Source organism: Oncorhynchus tshawytscha, linkage group LG01, assembly GCF_018296145.1.
Source record: "Oncorhynchus tshawytscha isolate Ot180627B linkage group LG01, Otsh_v2.0, whole genome shotgun sequence".
Classification (NCBI taxonomy): domain Eukaryota; kingdom Metazoa; phylum Chordata; class Actinopteri; order Salmoniformes; family Salmonidae; genus Oncorhynchus; species Oncorhynchus tshawytscha.
The window spans coordinates 57814112-57838341 of NC_056429.1; the positions used below are offsets into that span (position 1 = coordinate 57814112).

Sequence of the window (24230 nt, forward strand, 5' to 3'; positions counted from 1 at the left end):
AAAAATCTAACAGGAAGTACCAGTGCGGTTGCGGTCTGATGAAGTGGATGCTAAGCTACATGACTGTTTTGCTAGCACAGACTGGAATATGTTCTGTGATTCATCCATGACATTGAAGAGTTTAACACATCAGTCACCGGCTTCATTAGTGCATCGACAACATAATCCCGACAGTGACCGTACGTACATATCCCAAACAGAAGCCAAGGATTACAGTATTTTATTTGTTATTTTAAAATGCTAGAAATTCCCCTTTCAAGGAGCAGAACACTAACCCGGACACTTAAAGCCTCTCCAAGATAGGGGGCAGCATTTGGAATTTTGGATGAAAAGCATGCCCAAATTCAACTGCCTGCTACTCATCCCCAGAAGATAAGATATGCATATTATTAGTAGATTTGGATAGAAAAAAACTTCTTGAATCATGTCTGAGTATAACAGAATTTATTTAGCAGGCGAAACCCTGAGGACAAACCCTTCTGATTTTTTTTATTTGAATTTTAAGTCACTCTTTTCAATGGATTTTATTGGGAATCCAGATTTCTAAGGGACCTTCTTGCAGTTCCTATCGCTTCCACTGGATGTCAGTCTTTAGAAATTGGTTGAGGTTTTTCCTTTGTGTAATGAAGAAGTACTGCCATCCAGAACGAGGGTAACTTGAAGTGTACTGTTAGAGGCGCGTGACCAGAAAGCTAGCTAGTTTTTTTTCCTCCTGTATTGAAGACAGATCATCCAGTCTTCAATTTTATCGATTATTTACATTTTAAAAAATACCTAAAGCTGTATTACAAAAGTAGTTTGAAATGTTTTGCAAAGTTCACAGGTAACCTTTGAGATATTTTGTAGTCACGTTGCGCAAGTTGGAACCGGTGATTTTCTGGATAAAACGTGCCAAATAAATTGACATTTTGGATATAGATACATATATATTATATCGACGGAATTAATTGAACAAAAGGACCATTTGTGATGTTTATGGGACATATTGGAGTGCCAACAAAAGAAGCTCGTCAAAGGTAAGGCATGAATTATATTTTTATTTCTGCGTTGTGTCGCGCCTGCAGGGTTGCAATATGCTTTTCTCTCTTTGTTTACTATGGTGCTATCCTCAGATAATAGCATCGTTTGCGTTCGCCCGAAAAGCCTTTTTGAAATCTGACATGTTGGCTGGATTCACAAAAAGTGTAGCTTTAATTTGGTATCTTGCAGGTGTGATTTCATGAAAGTTAGATTTTTATAGTAATTTATTTGAATTTGGTGCTCTGCATTTTCACTTGCTTTTGGCCAGGTGGGACGCTACCGTCCCACATATCACAGAGAGGTTAATGATGCTCGTTGGATGTGGTAGTGCTTGAAAACCATCACAGATTACAAAGGGAAAGGGCCAGATGGGTTTCCAGGATGCGTACTCAGAGCATGTGATGTCTAACTGGCAAGTGTCTTCACTAACTTCAAACTCTCCCTGACCCAGTCTAATACTCAGGGGTCGAATCTGTGTTTTAATCCATTTCACCTGTGTTTTATATTAAATGTCAGTGTTTCTTTTGGTTCAATAGTGATCAGTGACGTGCAACTACAGTTTTCCTTCACAAAAAACATTATTGTAACACATTCCGCTGAAAATAGCTTCCCTTTCATCAGATGACAGAATTGTAATGCTATTTGGCTAGCAGTCACACAAGTAAATGAGTTAATGAGCAATTACATTTTAAAAACAATGAATACCCATCATATTTCTAAATGTTTATCATAGAAAGAATGTAGCCAGCTACATTTCCTAATGTTTTGTTTGAGGTGAACCTGAGAAAAGTAGGCTATGCCGAGAAAAGTAGCTACACATCTGTCAGAGTGCTGCCATTGGTGAATTATGCTCCGAGTGGAGAAGTGCAACTGAAGTTCAAGATGAGTGATGTCGAGCAGAAATGACTATAACAAGCATTTTAGATCTGCATTTTCAATACGCAGCAAGATATCTTAAGAGTTTAAAAAATACATTTTTAAAAAATCTGAAAATGCATGTGTATAATACGACACCTGAATACCTACGCTAAGCAGACAACCATAGTCCATGTGCCCAAGAACGCCAATGTAATATGTCTAAATGACTATTGCCCCGTAGCACTAACATCGGCTGGCCACGGCTCATATCAACACCATCATCCCAGACACCCTGGACCCACTCCAATAAGCATACCGCCCCAACAGATCCACAGATGATGCAATCTCTATTGCACTTTCCCACTTGGACAAAAAGAACACCAAAGTGAGAATGCTGTTCATTGACTACAGATCAGCGTTCAACGACATAGTGCCCACAAAGCTCATCATTAACCTAAAGACCCTGGGATTGAACACCTCCCTCTGCAACTGGATTCTGGACTTCGTGACAGGATGCCCACAAGTGGTGAATGTAGGCAACACATCCACCACACTGACCCTAACACTGGGGCCCCTCAGGGGTGCAAGCTTAATAACCTTCTGTAGTCCCTGTTCACCCGCGATTGTGTGGCCACGCATAACACCAACATTAAGTTTTCCAACAACACAACGTGGTAGGCCTGATCACCGAAGACAATGAGACTGCGTATAAAGGAGATCAGAGACCTGGCAGTGCAGTGGTAGGACTAGAACATCTCCCTCAACGTCAGCAAGACAAAGCAGCTGATCGTGGACAACAGGAAATGGAGGGCCCGAGCACGCCCCCATTCACGTTGATGGGCTGTAGTCGAGGGGGGTGAGAGCTTCAAGTTCCTCGGTGTCGACATCACTAAGGATCTATTATGGTCCAAACACACCAACACAGTCATGAAGAGGGCACGACAACGGCTCTCTCTAAAGTTCCATGCATAACACTTTAATTTTCATCAACATTTCTAATGAGTATTTCTGCTGAATTTATGTGGCAGCCTCTCTGCAATATCACTGCATGTTTTGGAACTACAGTGAACATTTATGATAAAAACATCCTAAAGATTGATTCAATGTAAAATAAGATTTTGGGATATAAATATGAACTTTACCAAACAAAACATACATGTAAGATCAAAGGTGTGAATAACATTTATGAAGTCCCCAACATGAGTGTTATCTGATGAAGATCCTCAAAGGTTAGTGATTCCATGCATAACACTTTAATTTTCATCAACATTTCCATTTGTACTGTAAAATAAGATTTTGGGATATAAATATGAACTTTACCGAACAAAACATACATGTATTGTGTAACATGAAGTCCCATGAGTGTTATCTGATGAAGATCCTCAAAGGTTAGTGATTAGTTCTCTCCATTTGTACTTTTTGCGACTCCTCTCTTTGGCTGGAAAAATGGCTGGGTTTTTCTGTGAGTTGGTAGTGACGTAACATAATCGTTTGTGGAGCTTTCGCTGTAAAGCATTTTTGGAATCAGACACTGTGGCTGGATTAACGAGAATTGTATCTTTTAAATGGTGCCTAATACTTGTATGTTTGAGAAATTTGATGAGATTTCTGTTGATTTGTATTTGGCGCCCTGCAATTTCCTTGGCTGTTGGCGAGGGGTTCCGCTAGCGGAACGGGGTTCAGGTTAAAGACTGTTCTCGCTGCTTAAGCATGGCAAGCAGTACCGATGCAAGTCTGCAACCAACAGGACCCTGAACAGTTTTTACCCCCATGCCATAAGTCTGCTAACTTCATTGACCCTTTTAGTATAAACTTTATTTTGTATAAACTGACTCATCATATGCTGCTGCTACTGTTAACATTAACTTTATTCCTAGAAATATGTACATACAGTACATTGGGGTAGTTCAGAGCCCCTGACCTTTTCCACATTTTGTTATGTTACAGCCTTATTCCAAAATGGATTAAATACATACAAATTCTCAACCTACACACAATACCCTATAATGACAAAGCAAAAAAACATTGTTTTAATTTTTTTTTAAATAAAACAGAAACATTAAATTAGATAAGTATTCAGACCATTTGCTATGAGACTCGAAATTGAGCTCAGGTGCATCCTGTTTCCATTAATCATCCTTGCGATGTTTCTACACCTGTGGTAAATTCAATTGATTTGACATGATTTGGAAAGGCACACACCTGTCTATATAAGGGCCCACAGTTGATGTCAGAACAAAAACGAAGTAATGAGGTCGAAGGAGTTGTCAATAGAGTTCCGACCGGATTGCGTCGATGCACAGTTCTGGTGAAGGGTACCAAAAATGTTTGCAGCATTGAAGGTCCCCAAGAACACAGTGGCTTCCATTCTGAAATGTAAGAAATCTAAAGGACTCTCAGACCATGAGAAACAAGATTGTCTGGTCTGATGAAACCAAGATTGAACTCTTTGGCCTGAATGCCAAGTGTCACATCTGGAAGAAACCTGGCACCACAGTGAAGCATGGTGGTGGCAGCATCATGCTGTGGGGATGTTTTTTTCAGCGGCAGGGACTGGAAGACTAGTCAGGATTGAGAGAAAGATTAACAGAGCAAAGTAGAGATCCTTCATGAAAACCTGCTCCAGAGCGCTCAGGACCTCAGACTGAGGGCGAAGGTTCACCTTCCAACAGGACAACGACCCTAAGCACACAGCCAAGACAACACAGGAGTGGCTTCAGGACAAGTCTCTGAATCTCCTTGAGTGGCCCAGCCAGAGCACGGACTTGAACCCGATCGAACACCTCTGGAGATACTGAAAACAGCAGTGCAGTGACACTCCCCATCCAACCTGATAGAGCTTGAGAATATCTGCAGAGAAGAATGTGAGAAAATCCCCAAATACAGGTGTGACAAGCTTATAGCATCATACCAAAGAAGCCTTGATTGTAATTGCTGCAAAGGTGTTTCAACAGAGCAAAGGGTCTGAATACTTATGTAAATGTGATGTTTTATTTTTAATACATTTTCAAACATTTCTAAAACCTGTTTTTGCTTCGTCATTACGGAGTATTGTGTCGATTGATCAGGGAAAAACAACTTAATTTGAATAAGGCTGTAATGTATCAAAATGTGGAAGGAGTCAAGGGGTCTGAATAATTTCCCAAATGCACTGTATCTACCTCCATTACCTCGTACCCCTGCACATCGACTAGTTACTGTATATAGCCATCCTTGTATATAGCCAAGTTATCATTACTCACTGTCTTTTATTAAGTGTTTAACTTTTGTAAAAAAAAGAAATCTATGCATTGGGAAAGGCCGTAAGTAGCATTTCACTGCCCATGGTGGTCTACATCAGGGTTTCCCAAACTCTGTCCTGCCCCCACCCACCGGTGCACTTTTTGTTTTTTGCCCTAGTGTAACAGTATAGCTTCTGTCCCTCTCCTCACCCCTACCTGGGCTCGAACCAGGGACCCTTTGCACACAACAACTGCCTCCCACGAAGCATCGTTGCCCATCGCGCCACAAAAGCCACGACCCTTGCAGAGCAAGGGGATCCACTACTTCAAGGTCTCAGAGCGAGTGAGGTCACCGATTGATACTCTATTAGCGCGCACCACCACTAGCTAGCCATTTCACGTCGGTTACACTAGCATGACAACTGATTCAAATAATCAAAGCTTGATTATGAGTTGGTTATGAGTCAGTTGTGTAGTGCTAGGGTGAAAACCAAAAACGTGATATCTAATGACTACCAGCAGCAGGCCTGCAACAAAGATTGTTTATAATGTTTATTTCACTAGGTAGGCCAGTTGACAACAAGTTCTCATTTACAACTGCCCAAGATAAAGCAAAGCAGTGCGACAAAAACAGTTAAACAAACGTACAGTCAATAACACAATAGGAAAAAAATCTATGTACAGTGATAACTAGACCAAGATAGACCACAGCTTGTAATTCCCAATAGGAACAAATGAGTCAGTGGGCAGAACAAGCAATAACTATATCCTATTGGCGCGTTCTAATCTGCATCTGCATATTCTGTAAGGAATGCCTACTCTGAGGTGACCGTGTGCAATACCTCAGTTCACCTTCACACTCCTAAACTGCAAAATAAAATAAAAAGTCTACAAAACTTAGTCCGTTCTGTTTATAACAGATTCTAGTTTTGGGAACAGAAAACTGTATTGAGATTAAAATGTTTAATTGAGTAGTAGATTTGCTGAATGTCGGTCAAAATCCATCTCGTTCCATCTTCTCCCACTGCACGCCAGTTGGCTTCCTCACTACCAGTGAGTGTTAACGCTAACCGGATGCGTCACATTTGTACATCCAGTGAAACATCGGTCTCAATGTTGTCTGTGCCTTCAGCCTCACGTGATTATGTCTTAGTGGGATAATCAACTTATTTGTCAGTCTATAACTCCATCTTCCTAGCAATAGTTTCCACACCACAAACCAATACAATTAGTTAGCTACATAGTTACAATTTCCATGACATACACCAATCTTCTGCACATTATAGAGTAAAGGCGTTGATTTCGTGACACGCTATATTTTGCTATCGAACGGTTCTTCATTCTGTCAGGAGCAGTCAGCTGATTTGGCTATGCTAGCTAGTTAGCTTACTTTGTCTTTACCTTTAGCTAGCTTATGTTCGCATAACGCTTGATGATTAACAAATATAGTAAATAGTTAAACGCATAGTTATATTTAAGTGTACGCTAACATTAAACTGGTAGATTACATTTTTACATAACAGACAAGCAAAGATTATAAATGGGACTGTTGCAAAACAGCTCCGCACACAGGTTAGCTAGCTTGCTAATATTAGTTTGCAAGCTAGCCATTTCACACCTTGAAGCATTTTACTTATGTCGCTGCAGTGACAGTCGGTTCAATGGTAATGCAAAATGTATTTTATATCGAATATTTCACATACACTGTAAGTATTTGTTTTCGCGCAAACAATCCAGTAGTTAGCAAGCTATGGAGAATCAAGCATCTGGCTAGGTAGCTAGCTACGTACTCAGCCTTGGTTGAGAGATGTAGTTTCTGGTCACAGCTTGTGTGTGTGTCCTTGCCGCAGCAGGACCGTTGATGTCCATTGTCCTGTTTCCCACCAAGGTTGCCATACTTAAATAAACCCTCTACCTGAACTACAGTATAGCTGGTGTGCTAGTAGCTAAGGGTAATAACTAAAAGATACTGGTAACAAGCTAGCTATTTCTGTATGGTATTAAATGACACTGCGGCGGCTAGTCATATGACATTGGAAGCCACGACAGAGGGCGCGTTCACATGATCGTTGCGGGTGCCTGCGCGCGCCTCTATCACAGGCACATTTTTTTTTAAATAAACGCTACATAGTGTATATGGGATACAGACCGATCCTACACTAAATCATGATATTAACACGACTCTCAACCGAATAATTTTTAAACACACACTTAATAGATTTTATAATGCCAAATTAAAATGTGATTATCTGTAATTTAACCAAAATATAAACGCAACATGAAACAATTCCAAAGATGTTACTGAGTTACAGCTCATATAAGGAAATCAGTCAATTGAAATGAGTTCATTAGTCCCTAACCTATGGATTTCACACGACTGGGCAGGGGTGCAGCCATGGGTGGGCCTTGGTGGGCATAGGCCCACTCACTTGGGAGCCAGGCCCAACCAATCAGAATGAGTTTTTCCCCACAAAAACACTATGGACTTTCTAGGTGAGTGCTGAGCTGCCCTGTGATAAGCAGTGGCCACTTTTTACCCCCACAAAAACACTTTATTACAGACATAAAATCCACACATTTTTTTTTTGCCTAGCCTACAGCGGTAGAACGGCCAGGATCGGGCAAGGGTACTTGTATATTGAGGGCATACAGTTTAAAAGGTCATTGAAAGTAGGCTACTTCAGTTAGAATACCGTTATTCAAATCAAATTTATTTATATAGCCCCTTCCTTTATTGAACCGCACTTCCAAGTCGTTACTGGCCAGGCCATCATTGTAGATAAGAATTTGTTCTTATTTTATTTTTATTTATTTTTTATTTCACCTTTATTTAACCAGGTAGGCCAGTTGAGAACAAGTTCTCATTTGCAACTGCGACCTGGCCAAGATAAAGCATAGCAGTGTGAGCAGACAACACAGAGTTACACATGGAATAAACAATTAACAAGTCAATAACACAGTAGAAAACAAAGGGGGGAGTCTATATACAATGTGTGCAAAAGGCATGAGGAGGTAGGCGAATAATTACAATTTTGCAGATTAACACTGGAGTGATAAATGATCAGATGGTCTTGTACATGTAGAGATATTGGTGTGCAAAAGAGCAAGTAAATAAATAAAAACAGTATGGGGATGAGGTAGGTGAAAATGGGTGGGCTATTTACCAATAGACTATGTACAGCAGCAGCGATCGGTTAGCTGCTCAGATAGCTGATGTTTGAAGTTGGTGAGGGAGATAAAAGTCTCCAACTTCAGCGATTTTTTGCAATTCGTTCCAGTCACAGGCAGCAGAGTACTGGAACGAAAGGCGGCCAAATGAGGTGTTGGCTTTAGGGATGATCAGTGAGATACACCTGCTGGAGCGCGTGCTACGGATGGGTGTTGCCATCGTGACCAGTGAACTGAGATAAGGCGGAGCTTTACCTAGCATGGACTTGTAGATGACCTGGAGCCAGTGGGTCTGGCGACGAATATGTAACGAGGGCCAGCCGACTAGAGCATACAGGTCGCAGTGGTGGGTGGTATAAGGTGCTTTAGTGACAAAACGGATGGCACTGTGATAGACTGCATCCAGTTTGCTGAGTAGAGTGTTGGAAGCCATTTTGTAGATGACATCGCCGAAGTCGAGGATCGGAAGGATAGTCAGTTTTACTAGGGTAAGCTTGGCGGCGTGAGTGAAGGAGGCTTTGTTGCGGAATAGAAAGCCGACTCTTGATTTGATTTTCGATTGGAGATGTTTGATATGAGTCTGGAAGGAGAGTTTGCAGTCTAGCCAGACACCTAGGTACTTATAGATGTCCACATATTCAAGGTCGGAACCGTCCAGGGTGGTGATGCTAGTCGGGCATGCGGGTGCAGGCAGCGATCGGTTGAAAAGCATGCATTTGGTTTTACTAGTGTTTAAGAGCAGTTGGAGGCCACGGAAGGAGTGTTGTATGGCATTGAAGCTTGTTTGGAGGTTAGATAGCACAGTGTCCAATGACGGGCCGAAAGTATATAGAATGGTGTCGTCTGCGTAGAGGTGGATCAGGGAATCGCCCGCAGCAAGAGCAACATCATTGATATATACAGAGAAAAGAGTCGGCCCGAGAATTGAACCCTGTGGCACCCCCATAGAGACTGCCAGAGGACCGGACAGCATGCCCTCCGATTTGACACACTGAACTCTGTCTGCAAAGTAATTGGTGAACCAGGCAAGGCAGTCAACCGAAAAACCGAGGCTACTGAGTCTGCCGATAAGAATATGGTGATTGACAGAGTCGAAAGCCTTGGCAAGGTCAATGAAGACGGCTGCACAGTACTGTCTTTTATCGATGGCGGTTATGATATCGTTTAGTACCTTGAGTGTTGCTGAAGTGCACCCGTGACCGGCTCGGAAACCAGATTGCACAGCGGAGAAGGTACGGTGGGATTCGAGATGGTCAGTGACCTGTTTGTTGACTTGGCTTTCGAAGACCTTAGATAGGCAGGGCAGGATGGATATAGGTCTGTAACAGTTTGGGTCCAGGGTGTCTCCCCCTTTGAAGAGGGGATGACTGCGGCAGCTTTCAATCCTTGGGAATCTCAGACGATATGAAAGAGAGGTTGAACAGGCTGGTAATAGGGGTTGCGACAATGGCGGCGGAAAGTTTCAGAAATAGGGGTCCAGATTGTCAAGCCCAGCTGATTTGTACGGGTCCAGGTTTTGCAGCTCTTTCAGAACATCTGCTATCTGGATTTGGGTAAAGGAGAACCTGGAGAGGCTTGGGCGAGGAGCTGCCGGGGGCAGAGCTGTTGGCCGAGGTTGGAGTAGCCAGGCGGAAGGCATGGCCAGCCGTTGAGAAATGCTTATTGAAGTTTTCGATAATCATGGATTTATCGGTGGTGACCGTGTTACCTAGCCTCAGTGCAGTGGGCAGCTGGGAGGAGGTGCTCTTGTTCTCCATGGACTTCACAGTGTCCCAGAACTTTTTGGAGTTGGAGCTACAGGATGCAAACTTCTTCCTGAAGAAGCTGGCCTTAGCTTTCCTGACTGACTGCGTGTATTGGTTCCGGACTTCCCTGAACAGTTGCATATCCCGGGGACTATTCGATGCTATTGCAGTCCGCCATAATTGACTTGCTTGGATAAATCAAGGTTAAATTTAAAAATTACATTTAAAAACAGTGCTACAAAATACCCAAATGGGATGACTTCTCACCGCCAGTGTGCCAGTAAAGCCTCACTGAACGTTCAATGTCTATTTTAGGCATGTGAAAATTATTATTTATTTTTTTTGTTTTGCTTTTCCCTATGATGTTTTGTTTTTTCAGGTACTATATTAGAAAATTGAGAGAACAGCAATGCCCACTAGAATCTCATGAGTCATGAATGAAAATCATGACTTCCTCACCTTATAATTTAGTTTGATATAATGTATGGCAAAAGAGAGGCTTTGTCTATATTCCACATAACCTATTGCTACCGTACACGAGTTAGTGATCTATCAAAATCAGTGATCTGCTAGTGCGTTGTGACCTTAGGTTGAGTATTTGCTCCAGATTTCTGAAACCACATGTGCCTCACACTGACACGGTGTCCTGGTGAGTGCGTTATCACTTATTTTGAGTGCCAGGTAAAAACATCACTGATCCTGTTTCACTTAAAGCAGCACATCCAGCACAACAGGTTAAAAGTGAACGTTTGAAGATGGTTTTGAACCTCTGCTTCCTACCCAACCGACACACACTTACATTTTAGTAGACACTCTTATCCAGAGCAATTTACAGGAGCAATTAGGGTTAAGTGCCTTGCTCAAGGGCACATCAACAGATTTTTCACCTAGTCGAGTCAGGGATTCAAACCAGCAATCTTTCGGTTACAGGCCCAGCGCTCTTACCTGCCCACCTCCCCCCACACACACTCTCATTCACTCACTCCAGCTCTCTGATGGCAGAAAAAGCACTACAATTTGAAGTGGGTAAGCTGTACAGTGGGGAATCTGACGACACAACCCATTCCCGTAGTCCCTGGAGAGCCTATCCAAAAGTTTTAGACTGCATGCAAAAAATAGCACATTAATACTACTGAAGGGCTCCCGCCCACAGGAGCACTGCCCTCAATTATCAGATATGATTTCACGCAAACACCTTTACTACCTACCTAAGCTACCTGGAATCTTTATACTGTAGATGCAAGTATAGTGCTGTTATATTTTGTCTGGCTCAGTGTTACTTTAAAGACGAGGCCACTACACATTTGGTGTTAGATAAACCAACACTTTGTGGTAATTGATATATAAGATCACAAAATTAAGAGTTAGTTGATATGTTAAAACTAACACTAAATGTTTTTTAGCAAATTTAGCAAATTTCCTGATATTCTACACATTTTGCCATGAGTCTGAATGAAAAATGTGCAATGGATCAAACAATAAAGGCATTATGGCTGTTAGTGACCACACTTGTATTAGTTCATTTGACTAATATGTATTGACATGACTACACAAAATATCTATAATCTTGTACCTCAAGGCCAATTGACATACACGGAATTCCTTAAATATTTAAAGCTGTAAAGATGTGCGCTGAGCGTCGGGAAGCAAGTTCAGGGAGTGAGTGACATCAATAAACGAAACGTAAAACAAAACAAGAAATACGAACAATGCACAGACATGAAACAGAAACAATGACGCCTGAGGAAGGAACCAAAGGGAGTGACATATATATAGGGAAGGTAATCAGGGAAGTGATGACAGGTGTGCGCCATAATGAGTAGCCTGGTGACCTAGAGGCTAGAGAGAGAGCATACATGATGGTTCCCCCTCCCAGGCGTGTTTGGCTCCAGCCGCAGGATGCCAACCAAAGGGACGATCCCGGGGATCAGGAGCGGACTGGTCACCCTGCTGAGGCAGGGGAGCCTGACGATCGGGCTGAGGCATGGGAGCCTGACGAACCACCGGAGGCAGAGGTGCCTGGCGAGGCATGAGAGCCTGTAGCGGCTCCCGGACCCCACCGAAACAAAAAAAAACACCCCCTGATGCTTCCCTTAGGTGAGGCATCATTCTGTAACGATGTGCACTCAGGAAGAGAGAGTCAGGAAGCAAGTTCAGGGAGTGAGTGATTTAATCAATAAATGAAAAATGAACAACGCACACACATGAAACTGAAACAATGACGCCTGGGGAAGGAACCACAGGGAGTGACATATATAGGGAAGGTAAGGTAAGTTGAGTGAAGGTCAGTATCGTTCTTCTCTGTGCAGGCTGATATTTCTTCTGCGTTCTCCACTTGCGCTGCTTAGAGCAAAAGTTGTTTATAGCCAACCCCAGTGGTTCTAACTTTCTTACAAAGTGTGATGTGTGGGGGACATCATATAAGAATATATGCAGTGGTCACCTTTTGGTCCAAATTGTCAAAATTTGAGAACATTTTAAACAAACTATGTAGGTATTAGGGCAATTCCAGCAGTATGTCAACCTGAGATTTTTTTTTTTATTCATAAAAATGAAACCACGTTCCTAATTATCCCCAAGGAACAATACCCCACAATGACAAGGTGAAAACAGGTTTAGACATTTTTGCAAATGTATTACAAATTTGAAAAAACATAAATACCTTATTTACATAAGTTCCAGACCCTTTGCTATGAGACTCAAAATTGAGCTCAGGTGCATCCTGTTTCCATTGATAATCCTTGAGATGTTTCTACAACTTGATTGGTCTCTACCTATGGTCAATTCAATTGATTAGAAATGATTTGGAAAGGCACACACCTGTCTCTATAAGGTCCCACAGTCGACAGTGCATGTCAGAACAAAAACCAAGCCATGGGGTTGAAGGAATTGTTGTAGAACTCCGGGACAGGATTGTGTTGAGGAACAGATCTGGGGAAGGGTACCAAGAAATGTCTGCAGCATTGAAGGTCCCCAAGAACACAGTGCCCTCCATCATTCTTAAGTGGAAGAAGTTTGGAATCAGCAAAAGACAACCATCAGGCCTTTCTGGTAGAGTGGCCAGATGGAAGTCACTCCTCAGTAAAAGAAACATGACAGCCCACTTGGAGTTCGCCAAAAGGCACCTAAAGACTCTCAGACCATGAGAAACAATATTCTCTAGTCTGATGAAACCTGCTCCTACGGTGAAGCATGTTGGTGACAGCATCATGCTGTGGGGTTGTTCTTCAGCGGCAGGGAAATGGAGACTAGTCAGGATTGAGGGAAATATAAACAGAGAAAAGTACAGAGATCATTGATGAAAACTTGTTAGAGTGCTCAAAACCTCAGACTGGGGCGACGATTCATCTTCCAACAGAACAATGACCCTAAGCATACAGCCAAGACAATGGAGTGACTTCGGGACAAGTCTCCAAATGTCCTTGAGTGGGCCAGCCAGAGCCCAGACTTGAACTTGTTCGAACATCTCTGGGGGCACCTGAAAATAGCTGTGCAGCGACGCTCCCCATCCAGCCTGACAGAGCTTGAAGGGATCTGCAGAGAAGAATGGGAGAAACTCCTTAAATATAGGTGTGCCAAGCTTGTAGCGTCATACCCAAGAAGCAAGGCTGTGTAATCGCTGCCAAATGTGCTTCAACAAAGTATCGAGTAAAGGGTCTGAATAATTTTCATTCATAACATTTCTAAAAACCTGTTTTTGCTTTGTCATGTGATATTGTTTGTAGACTGATGAGGGGAAAAAACAATTTAATCAATTTTAGAATAAGGCTGTAATGTAACAAAATATGGAAAAAGTGAACATGCTTTATTCAGATGTGGTGCCTGGCTTTAGCCTATGCAGTATGCAGTTCAAGCTACCTTTATTTAGTTCTAAGGTATTATGGCTTCTGCTGACATTTAAAAATGTTCCAGCTGTCATTAAATTGTTCTGCCGAGCCTTTCCTTCGAAATGGTTATCCATGTTTTGACCTAAGACTTACAAACTCAGACATTTTCTAATATTTTCAGTCTCCCCAAAAATGTAAATGTCATGTAACTTCCATAATGTCTGTTATTTGCTTTATTTCTCCAACATCACAATATTTAGAAGTCTACTTTTTGGGGTATACACTATCCCCAAGGCGGTGGAGAAACCTCAAAAGGACAAAGGGGAGGACTATCCTCCTCAGTGAATTTCATAAAAATGTAAATTGTGAAACATTGGAAAAATATCATTTTTAGATAAAACTATACTATATATATATTCATGCCACCAAATAATTGATTAAAACACACTGTATTGCAATGAAGGTCCACAGTAGCCTCAACAGCACTCTGTAGGGTAGCACCATGATGTAGCCGGAAGACAGGTAGCTTCAGTCCTCCTCTTGGTACATTGGCTTCATTACAAAACCTAGGAGGCTCTTGGTTCTCACCCCCTTCCATAGACTTACACAGTAATTATGACAACTTCTGGAAGACGTCCATGTTGTCCACCCAATCAAAGGATCGGAGAATGAGTCTAGTACTTAAAGCATAAGCTGTGCATAAATGTGGTGAGTAGTTGACTGAAAGAGAGAGAAAGACAATAGTTGAACAGTATTCAACAAATCAATTACTTCAAAAATTAAGGAGAAGCAAGAGAGAGAGTCATTTTGTTTTCTCACTTAGCAGTAAATGCAGCTGGCTAGGTTAGTTACTCAAACACCCGGCTCCAACAGAGGGATGCTATGTTAGCTAGCTGGCTATGACTATCCAACACAACACTGGAACTCTTCCAAGTTAAGGTAAGCATTTGGTTTTATTAATTTATTGTCTCTGGAGCCCGCTGGTGTAACTGCTTACAATAGCGGATTTACTAACGCATTAGTTCCATTAGCTATGTTGACTAAGACGTTACTTTAGCTAATATGGGGACAACAATGTAGGCAATGTGTAGAAGTTATAACATAGTTTGGCTTGAAGGCTTTTAGCCTGGTCACACAGCTGATGTGTTGTTCATTGAAGTCTACAAACGAAGGTAAAAGGTTGGAGGAGGGGAGTGCGTAGAGGCTAGAATGAATACAACGTGGCTGTGACCCCACTACTCAACGTAGTCTCATAGTGCAAACAGGTTAACAGCTTGTCAAAGGTAGGCAGGTTACTTAACAGGCTGGGAAGGCTAGAACATCCTCTAGATTTGGTGCACTACAGGACCTGAGGTCACTAGTTCTTGGCTAGTCTTATGTGGCATGAGAGGGTTGGAGCTTTGATAAGGTCTGTACTTTCTAATCCCCATACATACAGTACCAGTCAAAAGTTTGGACACACCTCTCATTCAGGAATGTTTCTTTATTTTGACTTTTATACATTGTAGAATAGTGAACACATCAAAACCATGAAATAACAGATATTGCATCATGTAGTAACCCAAAAAGTGTTAATCAAATCCAAATATATTTTATATATATATTTTTTTTACATTTCAAATTCTTCAAAGTTGCCACCCTTTTCCTTGAGCTTTGCACACGCTTGGCATTCTCTCAACCAGCTTCACCTGGGATACTTTTCCAATAGTCTTGAAGGAGTTCCCACATATGCTGAGCACTTGTTGGCTGCTTTTCCTTCACTCTGCAGTCCAACTCATCCCAAACCATCTCAACTGGGTTGAGGTTGGGTAATTGTGGAGGCCAGGTCATCTGATGTAGCACTCCATCACGCTCTTTCTCGGTCAAATAGACCTTACACAGCCTAGAGGTGTGTTTTGGGTCATTATCCTGTTGAAAAACAAATGATAGTCCCACTAAGCGCAAACCAGATGGGATGGTGTATCACTGCAGAATGCTGTGGGAGCTATGTTGGTTAAGTGTGCCTTGAATTCCAAATAAAATCACAGTGTCACCATCAAAGCACCATCACACTTCCTCCTCCATGCTTCACGGTGGGAACTACACATGCGGAGATCATCTGTTCACCTGCTCTGCGTCTCACAAAGACATGGCAATTGGAATCAAAAAGTCTCTTCTTATTGATGTCCTTTAGTATTGGCTTCTTTGCAGCAATTTGACCACAAAGGCCTGATTCACAGTCTCCTCTGAACGGTTTATGTTGAGATGTGTCTTTTACTTGAACTCTGTGAAGCATTTATTTGGGCTGCAATTTCTGAGGCTGGTAAATCTAATGAACTGTTCTTCTGCAGAAGAGGTAACTCTGGGTCTTCCTTTCCTGTGGCGGTCCTCATGAGAGCCAGTTCCATCATAGCACTTGATGGTTTTTGCAACTGCACTTGAAGAAACTTTCAAAGTTCTTGAAATTCATGTTTTAAAGTAATGGACTGTCGTTTCTCTTTGCTTATTTGAGCTGTTCTTACCATAATATGACTTGGTCTTTTACCAAATAGGGCCATCTCCTGTATACCACCCCTACCTTGTCACAATGCAACTGATTGGTTCAGACGCATTAAGAAGGAAAGAAATTCCGCAAATTAACTTTTAACAAGACACACCTATTAATTGAAATGCATTCCAGGTGACTACCTTATGAAGCTGGTTGAGAGAATGTCAAGAGTGTGCAAAGTTCAAATGGCAAATGGTGGCTACTTTGAAGAATCTCAAATATAAAATATATTTGGATTTGTTAAACACTTTTTTGGTTACTACATGATTCCATATGTGTTATTTCATAGTTTTAATGTGGTCACTATTGTTCTACAATGTAGAAAGTAGTAAAAATAAAGTAAAACCCTTGAATGAGTAGGTGTGTCCAAACTATTGACTGGTACTGTATGTACAAATAGGAAAATGAAAGAGGTGGACAAAACAAACAGACTGGATGCAGTTTTTATTTCCTCCCAAAGCCTTAGTTTTAAAGACTGTCGGGAGAAATGTGTTAGTGGTCTCGAGTCCCCCAACAAATCCACCAGCTCCCTAACCCCCCATTTACAAAACCTCCCGACCTTCTGTCTAATTGAACTGCAGGAGAAGAGAGAGAATGGGTGGGGGTAGAAAAGGGGGTGGACATAAATGTGACTGTTCTCTCTCCTGGGAGATTCCCAAGACACAGTGGGGAAGGTAAGATTTGCCTATGCTCATACTTCTGATAGACAAAAGACCGTCAGTTTCCAATGCCACTGAAACATTACTTTACTCATCCACAGAAGAGAGAGGGATGGATGGAATGGAAATGTGTCTTAATTTTACTTCCGACCCAATGCAAACATGCCCCGAAAAACGATATAACTGTATGGCATGTGGAATCTGAACAGGGTCTTGTGTTCCCGTGGTAGCCCAGACTTAAGGCATGTGCACACTGCCCAGATATGACTTTACCGGAGAGCACGTGCCCCTTTGTTCTTCCAGTCTCAAAATTGCCCTTTCTGGTGGTATAACTTCCCATTTTTTTATTTAAAAAAGTTGTTTTGAACTCACCTCCCACAAGTCGACTTTAAATTCTCATCTATGCTTCAGAACCAAAACGTTACGTGTCTTTATTGTTGTTGACCAATTACCAGTCATCAGCATTGGCTTGCAAAGGCAGTGCATATATCCAGATTAGTGACCTGAAATAACTTGTTTAATTTCTTCCAGTTTTGCCTGACAAAAACAGAGTATAGGCAGCCTTCCTGCAGAGTGCTTATTGCCAACCCTGTTCTTTCTCACAAAATTGGTAAAAAGGTCATAGGAATATGTTACATCTTTATCTTATAATATGGGAGGTAGTGTGATGTTAGAGCTGCTCATCTTTAGACATGTAGCCACCCAAACTACCCACTCGACACACACTTGTTGAATCAACGTTGTTTCCACTTCATTTAAATGAAATTACATTGAACCAATGTGGAATAGGCAATTCATTGAAATTTGTGTCCAGTGGGTAGGCTGAAATATGCAAATAAATTCATTAAAAATCCTACAATGTGATTTTCTGGAATTTTCTCTCATTTTGTCTGTCATAGTTGAAGTGTACCTATGATGAAAATTACAGGCCTCTCTTTTTAAGTGGGAGAACTTGCACAATTGGTGGCTGACTAAATACTGTTTTGCCCCACTGTATATGGATGATAAATGTAGGCCCACTCTATATTTGCCAGACAAAACTGGAAATGAAATTAAACAAGTTCTACTTTCTGGTCACTAATCTACTAATCTGGATATGTGTGCCACCTTTTCGTGTAAATTAGTGACGACTCGTTATTCAGGGCAGGTGGGGCTCAAAACAGGCTCTGCCCCACCTGCCCTGAATAATATGTTAAGCAAAGAGGCACTGAGTTTGAAAGTAGGCCTTGAAATACATCCACAGGTACACCTCCAATTGACTCAAATAATGTTAATTAGCCTATCAGAAGCTTCTAAAGCCATGACATAATTTTCTGGAATTTTCCCAGCTGTTTAAAGGCACAGTCAACTTAGTGTTTGTGAACCTCTGACCCACTGGAATTGTGATTAAGTGAAATAATCGGTCTGTAAGCAATTGTTGGAAAAATGACTTGTGTTATGCACAAAGTAGATGTCCTAACCGACTTGCCAAAACTATAGTTTGTTAATAATACATTTGTGGAGTGGTTGAAAAACAAGTTTTAATGACTCCAGCCATAATGTATGTAAACTTCTGACTTCAACTGTATATATTTTTGTTTTTTTGTTTTGTTGCCTGTTTTGCCTTTTATTTTGGAGTTAATTCATGACACATATCAGTTTGAAAATAATGTAAAGGCATATTTATTGAGTGAATAAAGCCACGTACAAACATGCTTTCTGGAGTAAGGCAGTTCCAAAATGCAGGTGTTTCAGCCTAGCTCAGTGTTTTCTGTCATCGAGGGGCAGCCAGCAGAAAATACATAGTGTAGGCATTGGTAATCTTCTCTAGTTGCACCGTGATTTGCTCAGTGTTCTGTCACTCATGGGGACACTACGTAACCGCAGAATCTACAGGGAGAGCTTGGCAGTTCCAGCCCCCTTGGGTGCTGCCATAGATTTACATTAGAAGTGCCCATCCAAGAAAGCTCAAGGTCATTGGCCACAGATAAAATTATGTAAAATCATATATCTACCGTAGCTTTGATTTGAATGCTCCTTTCAACATCACGCTTTCAAAATCTTCGCTAGCAAGCTAGAAAAGCAGTCATCATTATAAATCACGTCGACAATCTGTCGGCAAATCCTTTTCAATCCTTGTCATATGAAGAGAAATTATAGATAAAACGGTGCTCATTGGCCATTGGACATAAACATTACACATCAAGCTGGAAATCTCAAATTCAACAATGTGTGGTTTGGAAGGAATCAATGGCTAACTGCAAACGTTGCAAAGCAATCACTATTTTGCTTCCCCTGCCTGCTATTTGGTGGAGAGGGTGTGTGGTCCAAGTCTGGGTTTAAGGATTTAAAACATCTTTCTAAAAGGGTCTCTTTCCCAAGCTTAAAAGTATAAACATTTACACGAACACAATGGGCCAGAAAAGGTTGGAAACATTGTCCATGCTGTCAATCCAGCATGACTTCTGCCGCGTTCAAAACAATTGGAAACTCAGAACTGGGAAATCTCAGACTTCATTGAGTTCAAGACAACTGGAAACTCCTACTGGGAAAATACATTTTGTACGGTCATCCAACTCGAAATCCCAAGTCGGGAACTCTGGCCTCTTTCTAGAGCTCCAACCTGAAGATCACTGACGTCATGATTCGACCTTGTTTATTTCTGAGTTCTCAGTTGTCTTGAAAGCACTATAAATCTAGAGAATGCCAGACTTTGACGACAGAATTTGCCCACAAGAAGGATCGCCGCACCACCTTCCTGTTCAAGTGAGCACAGCACCACAACAATGGTGAGTCCAAAAATGTATTATTTGCTGCTGCATAAATGATGTACTATGCCAGGGAGATATGTATACTGTAGCTAAGAAAGTAATACTAAGTGTATGTTGTGTAGTAAGCTGTTAGTACTCCATGTGCCTCATCCTAATAATTTGGTCCCTTTCCCCCTCAGAACTTAACCTACTGTTCTGACTTGGAGGTGCACATGTAGCCTGTAGCCTGTTTTAGAGAAATAATTTAATATTATAAGTACTTTCTTTGTCTGCTTATACTTTGTGTAATATAATTAGCTCATGTTCTTTTCTTGACAAGGAGGAGATACTATATAATATTGTTGGGTCTGTAACCATGTTTGCCCGTGACAGTCTCTTACTATTAAATTATTTGTTTTCAACAAAAAGTTCACGAATAGACTGATGTAATTCCAGTTGATATTGCAAGTTGTTTTTTTTGCGCAGTGCGCAAGTGGATCCTCATGATTTTATTTTCCTTCCTTTTAAGACCACATAGGCCTAATAAAATACTTCAAATGGTAGGCTAACTGAGTCTCTCTCTCTCTCTCTCTCTCTCTCTGTGATGACTTAAAGAAGAGTTAAGGCCTTAACATCTTGCTGAATTTATCTGAACTAACATCAATCTGAATTTCTGTCGGTGTCCATTTTGAAAGCGCTGAACAAAAAGGCCTACCTCGTCGTAGCTCGTTTGCTTGCACTTGCTTATACTTAGAGTTAAGTGTTAATGATATAAGAATAAACATTATGAATTTACTGCACATAAATGTAATAATGTTTGTGTATGGTTCAAAAGTCAAAACTAATTTTGGCGTTTGTTATTACTGAAGGAGAATGCGGTTCTTAATGACTTACACAAATCCACAAGGAGTGAGCAGTAACTACTGTACATTTGTTAAAGCAAGTCAGGTATATCAGCTATGTTTTAAAAAAGGCAGTAAATGAGGCTGAATGATCTGTTTCGCTGCCAGACAAGTCTCTGCTTATAGCCAGGTGTAGTGGTGGTAATTATTCACTCCATGGTGCTGAAAAGAAAGCTCTGCTGTTGGTACAGCTTTATGTAGGCCCTAACTGTTTGTGGGCACCGTTTGTCACGGTTATAGTGCAATTAATGTGTTGTGTAATGGCTTTGCTGGCATGCACATAAAAAAAATTGTTTGCCCCTCCAAGATTTACATGCTTAAATCGCCACTGGTGCAACTGCTGATGAATGGTCATTGGTCAACAATCAAGAGCGGCACTTTTTGGTTCTGAAGTATAGATGAGAAGTTAACGACAACTTGTGGTCAGTGGGTTCAGAACAAGAACAACGGCAACAACAAAAAAATCTCCAAAATGGGTAAATTACCACCACCGAAAATGGCACTATGGAGACTGTGGACAAAAAGGCACGTGGTCTGCATAAGTATTGCTCCGGACTCCAGAGAAGTGACATGATAGCCTATATACTTACTTGATAATGGCTGTTAACATGAAAGACTCCAAATGCAGGTGTAAAATGCTATTTATTTCTGTAGTCTGTCTTTGCGTTTTGAAAATGCATGACGTTTATGGCTGTAATGACAAGTTACATTTGCGCAGCGATCGTGCACACATCTTCGTGTGTGCACACCTGCATGTGCTTGTGTGGATGTCACAAGTTTTATATCACTCCTTTTTGGGGGTTTTGGGTCAAATATGTTAGAAAACCACTGGGATACATGATAGTGTCACCAAATGGAGTTTGGTTGGATATAGTAATGGCAGGCTACATTATTTCCTACATAATTCTATTTTGACTGTAATTGTGTTGTTAATTGTTAATAAGTGCAGAATTTATTCCAGTTCAAAATACTTTACTCATCAGATTGTGCTGCTTTCCCATCTTCTTGTAACACGTCTGTGGCTGCGGTTGTGGGATTTATTTTGGTGGGGTGCCCTTTTATGTCCCCCAAAAGGTCTGTGCATGGCTCTGCCAGACTTAATAGGAGTTTCAGCATCAGCACTCCAAGTTCAAATATCTAAATGAACATAGACTGTTCTCGTATCATTAGATTTCATTGTCGGAATATTGCAGGGTAACACCATGGCTAAAATGCAAATTTTAATACACAATTTTTTAAAATCAAATTCCCTCTGCACACAGGGAAATATACTGAACAAAAAATATAAATGCAACATGTAAAGTGTTGGTCCCATGTTTCAAGAGCTGAAATAAAAGATCCCAGAAATGTTCCATGTGCACAATAAGCTTATTTACATCCCTGTTAGTGAGCATTTCTCATTTGCCAAAGTAATCCATCCAACTGACAGGTGTAGTATATCAAGAAGCTGATTAAATAGCATGATCATTACACAAGTGCACCTTGTCCTAGGGACAATAAAAGACCACTCTAAAATGTGCAGTTCTGTCAGACAACACAATGCCACAGATGTCTCAAGTTTTGAGGGAGCAAGCAATTGGCATGCTGACTGCAGGAATGTCCACCAGATCTGTTGCCAGATCATTTAATGTTAATTTCTCTACCATAAGCCGCGTCTGACATTGTTTTAGAGAATTTGGCAGTACATCCAACCGACCTCAGAACTGCTGACCATGTATGTGTGGATGAACGATTTGCTGATGTCAACGTTGTGAACAGAATGCCCCATGGTGGCGGTGTGATAATGGTATGGGCAGTCAAAAGCTATGGACAACGAACACAATTGCATTTTCTCGGTTTGAATGCACAGAGATACCATGCGATCCTGAGACCCATTGTTGAGCCATTCATCCACCACCATCACCTCATGTTTCAGCATGATAATGCACAGCCCCGTGTCGTAAGGATCTGTACACAATTCCTGGAAACTGAAAATGTCCCAGTTCTTCCATGGCCTGCATAATCACCAGCCATGTCACCTATTGATCATGTTTGGGATGCTCTGTATCAACGTGTACGACAGCATGTTCCAGTTCCCACCAATATCCAGCAACTTCGTAACAGCCATGGAAGAGGAGTGGGACAAAATTCTACAGGCCACAATCAACAGCCTGATCAACTCTATGCAAAAGAGATGTGTCGCGCTGCATAAGGCAAATGGTGGTCACAGCAGATACTGACTGGTTTTCTGATCCACGCCCCTACCTTTTTTTTAAGGTATCTGTGACCAACAGATATGAAATCCATAGATTAGGGCCTAATGAATCTATTTCAATTGACTGATTTCCTTATATGAACTGTAACTCATTCAAATCCAAAAAACTGTTACATGTTGCGGTGACATTTTTGTTCAGTGTAAATGTCCAAAGTGGAACCAGAACTTCCGCCATATTGGATTATTTCCTCTTCATTTATGAATCACTGGTAGAAATTCCATGTAATTTTGTATCAGTGCTCTTTGTACTGGTCCATATTTAAATTGTTGTTTTGACAAAAGAGGCCCATAGAATTTTTGAATATATGACAGTTTGACACCAGTGTGTACCAAGTGCAACTTAATGAACTTGGCTAACACTAATACATTTCTTATATTGTATTTCTTATACAATCATATTTTTATGTTATTTCCATTGACTCAAACATTAAGCTGTACGACACACAGTCGTACACTTTGATGGACATATAGTAGGGTAGAGTGGTAGCCATTCCAGGAGCATAATGCCATTAATCCCAATGGTGGGCTGTGTGCTTATTTGTTTGGAAACCCTTTATGACCTTTATTGTTGCGATCATCACATTCATCCCCATTTTTTTTGTGCCCAGACTTCCATGGTTTTGACCACTGCAACTGCTTTTTCAAGAGACAATTCCCCCTCCTTGTGTGACATTTTTTTTGTGCTTTGAATGGTTTAACTCAATTCTTTTCATAGGCCAGAGTAGGATTTTTTTCCTATTCCATAGAAAAAAACTACTATTGAAAAGGCCTCCAAGGGTTCTTAAGTACAGACATTGCAAAGGTCATTTTCGCTGCATAGCTTGGCTTCCAGACAAAGTTTTTCCAGTGTCCATTTTGACAGTTCTATACAGTAACTCTCTTAATTAACAATTGTAATTTTTCAACAAAGCCCATCTAGTACCGAAACTTTATAGAGGTGAGTCATACCATATTTTCAATATCACTTCCCTAGCCTCCTTCGCTGCCTCAATCACATTTTTGAATGTGGGTACATTTTTACCATGAGCTAGAGGTTATGGTTAGGGTTTATGTTAGGGTTAGAGTAAGATAGCAAACAAAAACACTCCCCTCAAACACGCATGCTACTATTTAACATGACCCTGGTTATTATTATTTTTTATTTTTTTACCTTTATTTAACTAGGCAAGTCAGTTAAGAACAAATTCTTGTTTTCAATGACGGCCTAGGAACAGTGGGTTAACTGCCTTGTTCAGGGGCAGAACGACAGATTTTTACCTTGTCAGCTCGGGGATTCGATCTTGCAACCTTTCAGTTGCTACCTAGAATAATACAGACAAA

General features: G+C 41.1%; 1 protein-coding gene across 2 annotated transcripts in view; it reads right to left on the reverse strand.

The window, feature by feature from the left end:
- Positions 1–7168, reverse strand: part of LOC112254045 (V-type proton ATPase subunit B, brain isoform) — a 55611-nt gene extending 48443 nt beyond the window's left edge. Inside the window, exon 1 of one of the 2 annotated variants that reach the window (XM_024426268.1) lies at positions 6890–7168. In XM_024426268.1, coding sequence (XP_024282036.1) covers positions 6890–6995 — 106 coding nt within the window. In that variant the 5' untranslated portion in view covers positions 6996–7168. The remainder of the gene's footprint in view (positions 1–6889) is intronic. The other variant, XM_024426275.1, reaches the window with a different exon arrangement.
- Between the last annotated feature and the right edge of the window lie 17062 nt (positions 7169–24230).